The sequence below is a fragment of the Pundamilia nyererei genome, unplaced genomic scaffold (assembly GCF_000239375.1).
Source record: "Pundamilia nyererei isolate P.nyererei 1_Seehausen unplaced genomic scaffold, PunNye1.0 scaffold00004, whole genome shotgun sequence".
Lineage (NCBI taxonomy): Eukaryota > Metazoa > Chordata > Actinopteri > Cichliformes > Cichlidae > Pundamilia > Pundamilia nyererei.
In genome coordinates, this window is record NW_005187405.1 from 2,149,467 (window position 1) to 2,164,048 (window position 14,582).

Genomic DNA, 14,582 nt, shown 5'->3' on the forward strand with positions numbered 1-14,582 from the left:
AAAAAAGTATATATTTGAAGCTTTCCCACAATCAATTAAAGTTACTTTTAAGCAAATGTTGCGTTTGTTGTAAAATATGAAAAATGTGGGTGAGGAATGTTCCTGGGAACTCTTGTTCTTACTAAGTCTCACTGTTTTTGTACAAAAATGGAAATAACCAATGTGCAGGAAGGAAGCCAATATAGAAATGCAGCTAAACACTGATAGCAATCTGGAGATGTGCATCATTTACATCATTAGGGCATGGTAAACAGACTTGTGCCAGCTGTCAAACAAACCTTGCACCAATAACCTGTACTAAAAGTTGAGTGATAGTTTCAATGCCAGTCTAGGGGTTAAGGGAAGGTGGTATGTGTGGTTTTGATCTTTATCACTTTGCCTTTGCCAATACCCTCAAAGCAGCTCTACTAAGGAGTCTCTTCACTTTTCTTTTCACTTGTTGCTATAATTTTGCCAGACAATAACATCACCCAACAGTGCAGTGTGCTAACAATTAACAACCAACTAACCAGATGTTAAACCAGCTAGCACGTCTCTGTATCCTCCAACATGCTGCTCAACCAATCAAACGACAACATGCTTAGAGTAGTACCACTCAAAACTATGCTGCTAATCACTGTCCTAATCACTTAAGCTAACTCAGTGGCCTCACCTTCATAACTGCCAAAGTGCAGTGTAAAACCTAAAATTGTAACTGATATTTCTTTTACTGTAGTTATAGGTAAAGAGGAACATTTTTATTAACTGACCAGCTTGTGGCCTTCATCAGGGTCATGATGGGTCAGGATGGTGAGGAATACCCTGATGACGCATTGGTCAGTTAATAAAGTTGTTCCCTCAGCAACCTTTAAGTGTTGCTGGAGTGCCTGCATTGTTAGTTTCTCATCATCTCCATGCACCTTGGAAGTAGGTGAAGTTGTTGCTATCCTTTCACTGTAGTTCTAAAATTAATATGCAATGACGTTATATATTTCCATTATAGAGATTGCATGGTAATTTTAAAGAAAATTGGACATCACATGGTCTGGCTTAACAGCTTGTTCTGATATAAAGCTGACTTACGCCTAAAATAACAGAGAGGCTCACGTAACGTGTTAGTATCAGGGTGTAAAAGCTGCAGTGTTTTTTCTTTCTATTTTAATGCACAAGTCAGGTTCATGCAAACAGTCTACTTGTTATGGGTGTGCAGAAGAACAGACACATCTCTGACTGATCACCATGATAACTGGTGACATTTGCTACTCACGTACATTCAAAAATTCTAGATAAGCTAATGTTATAGATTGTAATTGCATTTGAGAATTATCAATTTCACAATCTGTATGGTTTTTTTTCTTTATTTGTGACGCACATAAAATGCCACAAAAACACCTTGTGGTGCACAGAAACCCAAAATACAAGTACATATTATAAGATGTAAATAGGCATTATATTAGTTGTATATTATATGTTAACATGTAACTTTTTCCCCTAATGACTGTTTGTTAATGGAAGACTAGTTTTTTCCATGAGTAAGAACAAAATGAGATAGAAAATTCAGAGTAGGTGTTGTTGCTTTCAGCATGAGCATAAAGGTTTTAAAAGTTTAATTGTGCTGGGGCAATTTTTTTTTAATATAGGTCATATTCCTGCAATATTTTTGCATTTATGTTTCAGGGTCGAGTTTGGTTTTCTCTGAAACTGGGGGCCTGTGATACCACGCTAACCACCACATCCTGAGTACACTTGAGCAGGTGGGATGAGTTTACGCTTACGGGGTCTAATTTAGCAGAAGGCTAATATAGGGGCTATTTCCTCTCTTCTAAGAACATTAGGCATGTTTCAGTAGTCCGTGCAACATGAAATAGCTGACACAGACAAATATGTACAAGGTGTATTTATAGGAATACTTGAATACTTTGTCATACTTTTGCCTTAACAATAGAAAAAAAATACCGTGTGCTAGGTGACAGATGAGAGATGAATGTGGATATAAATAAATGACAGATTTCAGCATCTTTTAACTCACTGTTTTGGTCCTACAGCCTGCGGTTTTGAGTCATTCCTGCATTTGTCATCTACCTCCACAAAGCATGTAATGAGGCATTAAAAAGGATTGAATCAAATCCATTGATAAAAGGTGAAATCTTTGGGGGAATGAATCCTAAATTGATTTCACATTTACAGCAGCATTGATCTGGCCTAAGACTTTAGCACCTAATGTAGGTTAAAAAGCATTTCAGGAAGTTGTTCATAGAGTTGGGGTCAAAAGGCGACTCAGGAATCGTGTCGATGCAAAAATTAACTTTTGACCTGCATTTGTTATTAAAACTGATAAAATAAGTTGGCCGAGGTAAAAGGTAGGACTATTTTCTTCATATAATCTTACGTCTTTTTGCCTGCAATAGTATGTATTGCCACATATCCTCTAGTATTCGCGGCCCTACATATGCATTTTGTGGTAGACCCGCACAGAGGAAAGTGCGACCTCACGTAGTTCTTTTCGCTCCGTGCAACGTGAGTATAATTTAGTCACTGAGGCATAGGAAGTTATTCATTGTCACCTTCATACTGCACATGCATGCACCCACACAAGCGTTTGCAGTTTTATGAAAAAGTGTGAAAAATAATGCAATACAGTACAAAGTAAATAAAACTTCACAGAGATTCTTCTGAAACCTACTGTAAACTGAACCGTGCGCAGTACTTTTGACTCGACGGCACATGAATGTGACAACTGAAAGAAAAGCCTTAGCCCCAGTGGTTTTTTTGCAATGTTTACGCCACACTTTTGTTTAACTACGGTTTAATTTGTAGTTTAGGGTTTTTGCTTAAATGTTTAACAGCTCTGTCATGCAAATAGCAACAATGGCGGACCACTAAGGTGGGTTCAGGGCTGGGAAAAACCCATTACTCTTTAGCGCGAGTAAAATGTCTCATCGACCTCAAACGCTCTCAGCCCCTCAGACCTCCCCCAGCTCTAGCACACTGAGACAGAGCTGTACTTTCTCTTTCTACCCACACATAGTAAACGTGGTTTTTAATAGCTTTTTTTTTTTTTTTAATCACACATCATTGTGTTAGAACACCGGAATGGAGGAAACATGCAAAGTAAAGCCCCTAAAACTTCCACCTGGTCTGCCTGAAGCCCACCACGTCTTAGTAAGGGACATGGAACACGGTGACCACTAAAGAAGCAAAAATGATTAAGCTGTCAATGCAAATGACTCAGCCAAGATCGTGAGAAGATTCAGACTTTTGATCAACAAAAATGTGTCTGTTTTGATGTTTTGCTTGTGGTTTTAATTATGATTTATGAAAGTGGCTTTAGAGACAACATGTACTTATGTCTATTTTTATGTGTTTAAATCCCCGTCATTTTGAAAATTACATATTACACCAGTTATCTATGACTGCAGGTAATAGGATAGTTAAAATATCAGAAACATTAGCTCACTACTACACTAGTTGGCAGGTCATCTGGTCAGTTTGTTGGTCGATATGCCTAAATTGAAAACCATTGGCTGGACAATGCCCACTCTTGCTTTCATATTGAGAAACACACTGAAAACCTTCAGTTTTATTTATTTGAATTCTTCCAAAAGAGACACTCATTTAATACATTTACTAAGTCTTTACTCTGAATCCTTCCTGTCTGCAGTCCCTAAACAGTGCAGACTTGAGGGTAGACAAGGAGCATTTGGGCCTGTCCATGCTTAGTTGTATGAATTATGTTTCAATCTGTGTACAGTCCTCGTAAAATAGAAAGCACTGCAGTAATCAGTTCTAAAGTTTTCTGTATCAGAACATTTAAAAAATTGTCTGGTCCTAAACAGGCCTTATCTTTAGGTAAATACAGACGAACAACAACACATGAAATGTTACACTGTGTCCTTATTTGTTTAACAGAAACTTGGACAACACAAAGTGCATCTCATTATTATGGCTTGCAGAGCCACCCTTAACAGCAATAACTTAAAGTGATCATTTTCTGTACTTCCAGTCTGTCACATCATCGTGGAGGAATTCTGGACCACTCTTCTTTACAGTTCAGTGAGGTTTGTGGGTATTCAGTTATGCACAATTATCCCACCACAGTATTTTGGTCAGGTTGAGGTCCGGACCTTCACTAGGCCACTGCAACACTTTGATTCCTTTCTTCTTTTAGCCATTCCTTGTACATTTGGGCCTGTGCTTGGGATCGTTGTACTGATACCTGACCAAATTTCGGCAGAGCTTTAGCTGTCGGACAGATGGTCTCACATTTGACTTGAGAATACTTTGGTTTACACAGGAGTTCATGGTTGACTCAGTGACTGCAAGGTGCCCAGGTGCTGTGGCTGCAAAGCAAGCCCAAACCATTCCCCCTCCTCCCCCTGTACTTGACAGATGGTATGAGGTGTTTCTGTTCATGCGCTGAGTTTGGTTTTTGCCAAACATCCCGTTGCACATCGTGGCCGAACATCTTCACTTTGGTCTTGTGTTGAAGATTGAGTCTTGTGGTTTGCAAAGACTCAACTTCACAAAGCCTCCTTCCGTTAGAATTTATTTAAAACTTCCCCAATCATATTAACAGTAAAAATTATATCATCTATTATTCCATCATTGACAATCTATTCAGTAAATGTATAATAAAGCCTACTAAGCCATTGGACATCACGCTTACCTTTACTTAAGCAGCATTTTAAATCACGTTTAGAAACCTTCTAGTATGGTTTCTGTCTCTATTTTAGTAAAGGCCTTGAACTATAAATTTTAGACCTGGCAGATCTTTTAGATGTGGGATCTTTTTGGATCGCTTCTCCGTTTTAAAACTCTCTAACATCAGTGCTGAGGATGACATTCCTCATCGACATTTAGAAACATCAGATAAAGAGGTGAAGAAATGCTCAAGATTTAAGCTTTTCTCGCTGGACGCACCTACCGGTAGATGCAATAGTAATCTTAAAAAAAAAATACAGTCACCACAATATAGCCATTACAGTGTGACACCTTTTATTACCCAATCTCAATCCATATCATTTCCAATATATGGACATACACAATAACATTATATTTACATATTTACATGCAGAAATCCAATGAAGACATTCAATGTCATATTAACTTCACGAAAGTTAGATAAGGTAGAAAAATAAGCAAATATTCAAGGTCCGTGGCAAAATCTGTACTTTAAATAGTAATGTCAATTTTGGGTGAATGTACATTTTATGTCACTATTTCTTTGCCGTGTTATTTCGTTTTTGCCAGCCTTTTCCATCGAGATAGGCCATGCTGGTCTGCGTCCATGTTTTCAAACTGTCCGAGCAGATTCCCCTGCCACTAATTGTGGTGAATCTGTTGAAAATCACAAAGAGAGAAAATTAACAGTCAGCAAGGGAAGAATATACATGAACAATTTGGGCTCAACATTTGAAAAACTTAAAGATACTTTAATATTGGATCATTTTTCTGACTTACACCACTGCAGGTATAGAACACGATGGCGGCTGCTGGATGTAGTAACTCTTCAGCAGGTCTCGATGGATTTGGGTGTTCGAGGTTCTCTGACAACAACTTGAAATCCCACCTTGAAATAAAGATAAAAGATTCCAGTGTTATCATCGGCATGATCCAAATCTAACATGAAATCGTGCAAAAACGAACTCAATATTCATCCATAGAAGAATCCATGCATTACCTTGGGCAGCGGCTGTAGATACCATGATAGCGACAAGCAAAAGCGAGATAATTGTAAGTCCCTTCATCATGTGGCCGTAGCTGAAACAGATTTGACTTTTGCACTGCTCTGCAAGCCCTTTTAAAGACCACCGACACATTCAGCATTCAGTTATTCCGCTTGCAGCAAGGTGTGAAGCACCCACAGATACGCACACGGCTGGAAAGTAGTAGAACAATTTCCTCCCACAATAGCTCACCAGTGTTGCACTTTGTTTCTCCACTCTCATCAACGGTGGTCTGAGGGTGTTAAGGCATTTTCCACTGCAGTTGAATGTGGTCTGTAACGATCATTATAATTTATTTTCATAATGAAAATTATATGGAAAATACCTGTAGCTACAACATGAAGATCTTAGAACACCATCTTAACAACTGTGGCAAGTGGATATGATGTGATTCCTCTTTGTTTCTTTTAATTTTTTAATTAAAAAAGTGATTTGTTGACTCCTTCACATAGTTTTATTTCCATCATTAAGTGACAAAGAAGCTGGTGAAATATATAAGTACTTTGTTAAACTCAAAGGAATCTGGAAAATGATGTGGAAATAAGGAATTTAATATAACTGCATATGTTATGGTGAATTCCTCTCACTTTCTAGCACGGAAGCTTTCTACTGTTAGGTTTTTGAGGTGAGCGTCTCTCTGTGCGCTCAGTGCCGATGTACTCATTTCCGCAACCACACTGCAGAAATACATTTCCCTGTGTCGGTGTCATGGCATTTAAGACTATATGTGAGGTTATACTTAAATCCGCACTCATGCAGTGATGCTGGAAATGTTACATCATCCCACTTTAATCTATATGGTTTAAGGTCATCTATTCTTTTGGAAGAGCATAGGAGGAGTTATATTTAGCTCTGTTTAGACTTTGGGTGTCATGGCTGTTGTGCAGTTCAGCTGTTATGGTTGGAGAAGATATGGATAAATGTTACAAAGTGGTAACATCTCTACAGAAGGTCACAAAATCCCACACCTGGCATCAGGGAGAGGTGAGAGCAGTCATTCTTTCACAAAAAGAGAAAACAATCTTTAAAAAAATGAATTTAGTTTTAGTTGAGGTGATACTAACACTAAACTGAACAGTTAACATCCTCATGAATGTATGGAGGCACGATATATTTACAAGGGTTAGACCTACCAATCATACAGAGTAGTTAAGGAATATAAGGAATTGTTGCATTTTTCCAAGCTATCCATGGAAGGGTACTGGGACTTGAAGATATCCGTCAAAAAAAGGAAAGTGTCATGGTCCTGGGTTGGTTTGCGTTTTTTATTATTATGATGATCTTGTGTTTTAGTTTGTTCTGATTATGTACTGGGGTATGGACTTTTTAGTTCTTAGGGTTTGGTTTCTGTGCTCCCTCTGTTTAGTGTCTGTACCGTGTCTCAGAGTCCAGTCTGTTTATTTTCTGTTTTACTTTGAAGGTCTGGGTCTGATAGTGTTTTCAGTTTCGCTTCCCTTGTCTAGTCCTACCTAATTACCCCAGCTGTGTCTCCCTCCTGTTTCTCATTCCCTGATTGTTCCTGTCTGTATTTAAGTCCTGTGTTTTCTCCTGCTTGTTGCTGGTTCGTCTGTGTTGTTTCCTCAAGTCTCCCCGTGTCTCTGTTTCTGGTCTGTTTTGTTAGTTCTTCCAGTTTATCTTAGGTTCTGCACTTGCCACCACCTACGCTGTTTGTACTATCACCATTAAAATAAAGCTCACTCGCATCAGAAGCCGTGCCTGCATCTTGGATCCTTTACTAAGTTCCACAAGGCTTGCTTCGCAAACTGTGACAGCACGAACCAGCCAAAATGGACCCAACACTATTCAGCCCATCCTAGGAGCGCCAGGATCACGTTACCTACTCCGTGGAGCTGCTAATTAACCTGTGGCTGGAGCACGAGGGGAGAGAATTTCACCACACTGTTGCGAACCGTCTACAGCGACTAGTTGGATGCGCTTTACCCGCTAACACAGGATTTTATCCTCAACGAGCTTCACCTTCACCACCCGGTTGCTCGGTTGCTACTGCTCGCCTGCCCGGCTTGGCGGAGGATGGGCTGCTGGACCCGCTGGATTTGGAGATGCCTGGCCCGTCGGAGCCACTTCCAAGGAGAAAGCGGCATCCGCGTCGCTGGCGGTCCTCTCTGCAGTCGGTCCTCTCTGCAGTCGGTCCTCTCTGCAGTCGGTCCTCTCTGCAGTCGGTCCTCTCTGCAGTCGGTCCTCTCTGCAGCCGGATTCTGGGACTGTAGAGCAGCCAGCTGTGGTCTGGTTCGGACTTTGGGACTATTTGTTCTGGGTCTCACAGGTGATATTAATAACTATGGTTATTTTGCTTCACCTGTGACTGAAATTACAGAGACTGCCTTTTCCGGGGCTACATTAAGTTCTAATCACTGTTTTCTCTCTGCTCCCTTCAAGGCCGGAGTCATACTAACTAGGACTGTTAATTTTAAGACTGAGAATTCTAAGAACTGTTTCTCATCTGCTGGTTCAACGCATGGAACCAATTTCATACAAACTGTTTTTGTTGAGCCTGCTCCTCTGCCTGTCAGTGTTCCAGCCCCTCTTTCGCCACAAACACCACTCTAACTGCAGTGTTGCCACCAGCTCAGTCTCCTGTACGGTCACCCCTAGCTCAGTCTCTTGTGTTGCCATCGGTTCAGTCTTCAGTTGAGTCTCCTGTTCAGCCTGTAGCCCCGCCCGCAGCTCAGCCTGTAGCCCCGCCCGCAGCTCAGCCTGTAGCCCTGCCCGCAGCTCAGTTATCTGTTCCGCCAAGGGTCTCCATATGTGCTGACCCTGTGTCTACTTCTGCTGGAGGGTCCGAGGGGCCCGTCCAGCCTGCAGCGTCGCCACCTGCGTCTTTCACGCTGTCGCCTCTGGTCCTGCAGCTGCCATGCCATCGTCTGGTCCATAACCTGTTCGGATGGGCCGTTCATGTCTAGCACGGCCGGCTCTTCCACGTTTTCCACATCACCGGCCACTTTCCTGGCCACCGGCTGGACATCATTGCCATCATGGGCGACCTCCTGAACTGCATCGCCGCCATCTTCCACGCAGCCGGCCTCCACACCTGCTCAGTCAACGGCGCTGCCTTCTGCACAGCCGGCCTCGGGACCTGTTTTGCCTGCGCCGCCACCACTGCTTTCTGCGCAACTGACCTCTGGATCTGCTTCACTTGCGTCGCTGCCGCTGCCTTCTGCGTGGTCGGCCTCTGGACCTGTGTTGCCTGCGTTGCCGCCGCTGCCTTGCCCACTGTTGGCCCCCTGAACTGTTTTCCCCTTGGTTCCCGTGCTACCGAGCTCTGGGTCAGCCACTGGAACTATACAGACTTCTGTGCTGTTGCCCCCCAGGCCGACCTCCTGAACTAATTGCGAACTGTTTCTTGGCTCCAGTTTCTTTCATGGACTTTTGGTTTTGGACTCTCGTGTTCTGTTTTGGACCCATTGGTGCTCCTGTTTTGTTTCTTTGGACATAAGTTTCGAGCCCTCCATCCTTGTCCCCCACCGTCTCCCCTGGTCAGGTTGTTTTCTGTTTTACGGACATTTTTGTTTTTCATGTACGGCTTTACTGGAGCCAGCCCTCGAGGGGGGGTACTGTCATGGTCCTAGGCAGGGGCGATTGGAGGTGCTGAGCATCCAGAGAGCTGCCCAGCCAGTCAAGATAAACTTTACTTATCACGATGAGACTTCTTCCCTGTCTCTGTCAGTCCTTGCATCCTTAAATGTCTCCATATATCTATACTTTTGTTGTTAATATATTACACAAACAGCAAATATTGTCAAAAAAAGTAAGAAATCTTTGGGGGTGCTTTGATTCATTTCAGAGGTGCTTCAGCACCTCTGAAATGGACTATAAACGCCCCTGGCTTGGGTCTTTTGACCCAGCTGTTTGTGTTTTTTATTATTATTATTATTATGATCTTGTGTTTTAGTTTGTTCTGATAATGTAATGGGGCTTGGACTTTTTAGTTCTTAGGGTTTGGTTTCTGTGCTCCCTCTGTTTAGTGTCTGTACTGTGTCTCAGAGTCCAGTCTGTTTATTTCCTGTTTTACTTTGAAGGTCTGGGTCTGATGTTAATGTGTTCAGTTTCGCTTCCCTTGTCTCGACCTAATTACCCCAGCTGTGTCTCCCTCCTGTTTCTCATTCCCTGATTGTTCCTGTCTGTATTTAAGCCCTGTGTTTTCTCCTGCTTGTTGCTGGTTTGTCTGTGTTGTTTCCCCGAGTTGCTGTTTCTGGTCTGTTTTGTTAGTTCTTCCAGTTTATCTTAGGTTCTGTACTTGCCACCACCTCTGCCGTTTGTACCATCACCATTAAAATAAAGCTCACTCGCACCAGAAGCCGTGCCTGCATCTTGGATCCTTTACTAAATTCCACAGGGCTTGCTGTGACAGAAACAAAACCAGCAGGGGTCAAGATGTGGTACCCAAAATCTTTGACTGACATATTAAAATATCTAAATCTTTGTATCCAAATGTAAAATGTTGTGATTTTAACAAATAAATTGTAAATGTGTTTTATGCAGATGTTAGCTTACATTCACTTTTATACATTCTTAAGGAAAAACACTGATGGCCTGTTGAATCATAGCTGTGTTTTCTAATTTAAAAAAAGTTTATGTTATAAATAAGTGAAATGAGAATATATATAATTAAATGTCCAATTGGAAAATTAATTTTAGCTGGATTTTATATTCTCTGCTGATGCACAAACTTGCACAAATCTAGTTTTTGCTTTTCTAGCACATTGGCCCCAACTCAACATGCTCCAGTGACAATCTGATGCTTCTACCCCATGTCAGAGAGAATGTGGTGCTGTTAGTGTGGCAATGTAAGCAATGTAATATGAACTCAAACTTGTATACTTCTGTGTAACCTAAAGCTCATTTAACAAATGTCCGGTGGTGGTTGGTGATTACCTGTGTAATGTTGAGAAGGTGTTACTGTACAAGAAAACCTTCCAAAAATCAATGTATAATGTTTCATGTATAAAAGAAGCAAAAATGTTAAATTTTTTTGGTTGAAGAAAACTGAAATCAAACCTTTCCTTCTCACATTACAAGATACATCACTCATGAAGAAACTACATTAAATATATGTAATAATTAGCATTTTAGAAGCCTTTTAGGTGTGTGTTTGGTGAAAAAAACTGTCTGATTCTGTGTCAGTGAGGTTACTGCAGCTGTGCTCGCACACATTACTTCTCACCTTTTACAAACACCGCAGGGATTTATAGAAAAACCACTGACACACAGCAAGCTGAGGGAAACAAACCGGGTGTCAGTGACTAATTTTCTGCAAAATTGCAACTAAATGGCATGTTGTTACGCTTTAGACATCTCAGCTTAGCAACAATCTAGCCTTCTTAGATGGTCTAAAGCTCTGAACTTTAGACCATCAAAAATGGTTTGCAAAATTTTGACAAACGTTATGTGTTGAAGATGCAATAGTATAGCAAAATAACCAAAATGAGGCAAAACAGACTACATGAACTTTAATTTGTGAAGCTAAGACACCTGTGTCCACTGCTGACTGAAGACACACACACTTGCTGCTACTACTGCACATTCACCCAATGTATATACTATATATATAATGTTCTTCCTCTACACCCCCTATTTTTGCACATGTCGAGGAGCGTGTCAGGATACATTTCACTGTGTATTATACTTGTATAACTATGCATGTGACAAATAAAGAACCTTGAACCCACACTCAAATCTGTGTAGAAGTGAAAGAAAAGTTGAGACAGGGATGCATCGGCAAACTGATGACTGTTCACTTCCTACTTTTACATTAAATTAATTCATTCTGTTGTATTAACCCTTTAAAACCTAAACAGTGAAATTATTGCCAGAAAATTCAATTTTTTTTGGAAAATTGAATTTTCATTTAATCTTCTGACAATTTTTAAAAAAAATAATCCAATGTTGACTTGAATATTTTAGCTTTAATTTGTATCATATATATCTGACATGAGGTTTTTTTTGTTTGTTTGTTTTAATCTATTGCTTAAAAACCAACTACTGTGGAATTTAGTTTGGTTTTTCGAGGGGGAGAAACAATGATAGTGTTTCATAGAAAAACTGTATGTATCAAATATAATCTGATGGGTTAAACATAATGAACAACAGTTAAATAATTGCTTTATGATATGTCACTTGTAAGAGGTAAGGTAAGATTTCAGAGTGGGAATCAGAGAGTACATAAAGTAGGAGATACATCATAACACAATGCTATCATGAGATGTACAGTGGGGCAAAAAAGTATTTAGTCAGCCACCGATTGTGCAAGTTCCCCCACCTACAATGATGACAGAGGTCAGTAATTTGCACCAGAGGTACACTTCAACTGTGAGAGACAGAATGTGAAAAAAAAATCCATGAATCCACATGGTAGGATTTGTAAAGAATTTATTCGTAAATCAGGGTGGAAAATAAGTATTTGGTCAATAACAAAAATACAACTCAATACTTTGTAACATAACCTTTGTTGGCAATAACAGAGGTCAAACGTTTACTATAGGTCTTTACCAGGTTTGCACACACAGTAGCTGGTATTTTGGCCCATTCCTCCATGCAGATCTTCTCAAGAGCAGTGATGTTTTGGGGCTGTCGCCGAGCAACACGGACTTTCAACTCCCGCCACAGATTTTCTATGGGGTTGAGGTCTGGAGACTGGCTAGGCCACTCCAGGACTTTCAAATGCTTCTTACGGAGCCCTGCCGTTGTAGTGTGTTACTGATGGTGACCTTTGTTACTTTGGTCCCAGCTCTCTGCAGGTCATTCACCAGGTCCCCCCGTGTGGTTCTGGGATCTTTGCTCACCGTTCTCATGATCATTTTGACCCCACGGGATGAGATCTTGCGTGGAGCCCCAGATCGAGGGAGATTATCAGTGGTCTTGTATGTCTTCCATTTTCTGATGATTGCTCCCACAGTTGATTTTTTCACACCAAGCTGCTTGCCTATTGTAGATTCACTCTTCCCAGTCTGGTGCAGGTCTACAATACTTTTCCTGGTGTCCTTCGAAAGCTCTTTGGTCTTGGCCATGGCGGAGTTTGGAGTCTGACTGTTTGAGGCTGTGGACAGGTGTCTTTTATACAGATGATGAGTTCAAACAGGTGCCATTCATACAGGTAACGAGTGGGGGACAGAAAAGCTTCTTACAGAAGACCTTACAGGTCTGTGAGAGCCAGAGATTTTCCTTGTTTGAGGTGACCAAATACTTATTTTCCACCCTAATTTACGAATAAATTCTTTACAAATCCTACCATGTGAATTCATGGATTTTTTTTTCACATTCTGTCTCTCACAGTTGAAGTGTACCTCTGGTGCAAATTACTGACCTCTGTCATCATTTTAAGTGGGGGAACTTGCACAATCGGTGGCTGACTAAATATTTTTTTGCCCCACTGTACACCAATGAAGGTGTGTCTACCATGATACCGTGTTTTGGCAATGTACAATATACTGCAGGACAATAATCTAACACATCAGTGAGTTTATATAAATTAGGAAGCAGCTGTGATGTCCTTCGTAATGCTTTTTAAAGGCAAAAACAATGTTTTTAATTTTTAACAATTTAATTTAACAATTTTTAACAATTCATAAAATAGTTTTAATAATTCAGCCATGTTTGTTTTACTTATTATCCTTTATAGAACAAAGAGCTATTTGTTTCACTGGCATAACACAAAAAGCACCCTGGACACTGGAGTTATGCAATGAAGGTGTTCTCTGTTTCTCCTAGTTTTTTTCCATCGAGATAGGCCATGCTGGTCTGCGTCCACGGTTTTAAAGCAGAGCAGATTCTCCTGCCACTAATTGTGGTGAATCTGTTGAAAATCACAAAAGAGAAAATTAACAGTCAGCAAGGGAAGAATATACATGAACAATTTGGGCTCAACATTTAAAAAAACTTAAAGATACTTTAATATTGGATAATTTTTCTGACTTACACCACTGCGGTTATAGAACATGATGGTGGTTGCTGTCTGTAGTAACTCTTCTGAAGGTCTCGATGGACTTCTGTATTCAAGGTTCTCTGACAACATCTTGAAATTCCACCTTGAAATAAAGATAAAAGATTACAGTGTTATCATCCGAATGATCCAAATCTAACATGAAATTGTGCAAAAACGAAGTCAATATTCATCCATAGAAGGCTCCATGCATTACCTTGGGCAGTGGCTTTGAATACCATGGTAGCTACCTACTAGAAACCTTCTAGCATGGTTTCTGTCTCTATTTTAGTAAAGGCCTTGAACTATAAATTTTAGACCTGGCAGATCTTTTAGATGTGGGATTTATTTTGGATCGCTTCTCCGTTTTAAAACTCTCTAACATCAGTGCTGAGGATGACATTCCTCACCGACTTAGCCATCTTACTAAAGGAATGTTTTGGTTTTGTCATATTCTCGTGAAGATGAGACATTTAGAAACATCAGATAAAGAGGTGAAGAAATGCTCAAGATATCAGCTTTTCCGCTGGACGCACCTAGATGCAATAGTAATCTTAAAAAAAAAATACAGTCACCACAATATAGCCATTACGGTGTGACAGCTTTTATTACCCAATCTCAATCTATATCATTTCCAATATGTGGAAATATGCAATAACAATTTATTTACATATTTACATGCAGAAATCCAATGAAGACAATCAATAACATATTAACTTCACGAAAGTTATATAAGGTAGAAAAATAAGCAAATATCCAAGGTTCGTGGCAAAATCTGTACTTTAAATAGTAATGTCAATTTTGGGTGAACGTAGATTTTGTGTCACTATTTCTTTGCCGCAATATTTTCTTTTTGCCAGTTTTTTCCATCAAGATAGGCCATGCTGGTCTGCGTCCATGTTTTCAAATGATCCAAATCTAACATGAAATCGTGCAAAAAC

General features: G+C 40.3%; 2 protein-coding genes across 2 annotated transcripts in view; both read right to left on the reverse strand.

Moving 5' to 3' along the window:
- Positions 1-4,957: 4,957 nt before the first annotated feature.
- LOC102205934 (eotaxin-like) lies at positions 4,958-5,837 on the reverse strand. The gene is made up of 3 exons (XM_005721115.2): positions 5,660-5,837; positions 5,440-5,548; positions 4,958-5,316 (listed from the first exon to the last, which is right to left on the reverse strand). Exons 1-3 carry the CDS (start codon positions 5,796-5,798, stop codon positions 5,196-5,198), a joined length of 369 nt encoding a protein of 122 aa, XP_005721172.1. The 5' UTR covers positions 5,799-5,837; the 3' UTR covers positions 4,958-5,195.
- A 7,663-nt stretch (positions 5,838-13,500) lies between these two features.
- The window catches only part of LOC102214538 (eotaxin-like), a 2,725-nt gene continuing 1,643 nt past the window's right edge, over positions 13,501-14,582 (reverse strand). Inside the window, exons 4-5 of the mRNA XM_005721531.1 lie at positions 13,639-13,747; positions 13,501-13,515 (exon numbers count right to left, since the gene is read on the reverse strand). Coding sequence (XP_005721588.1) covers positions 13,501-13,515; positions 13,639-13,747 — 124 coding nt within the window. The remainder of the gene's footprint in view (positions 13,516-13,638; positions 13,748-14,582) is intronic.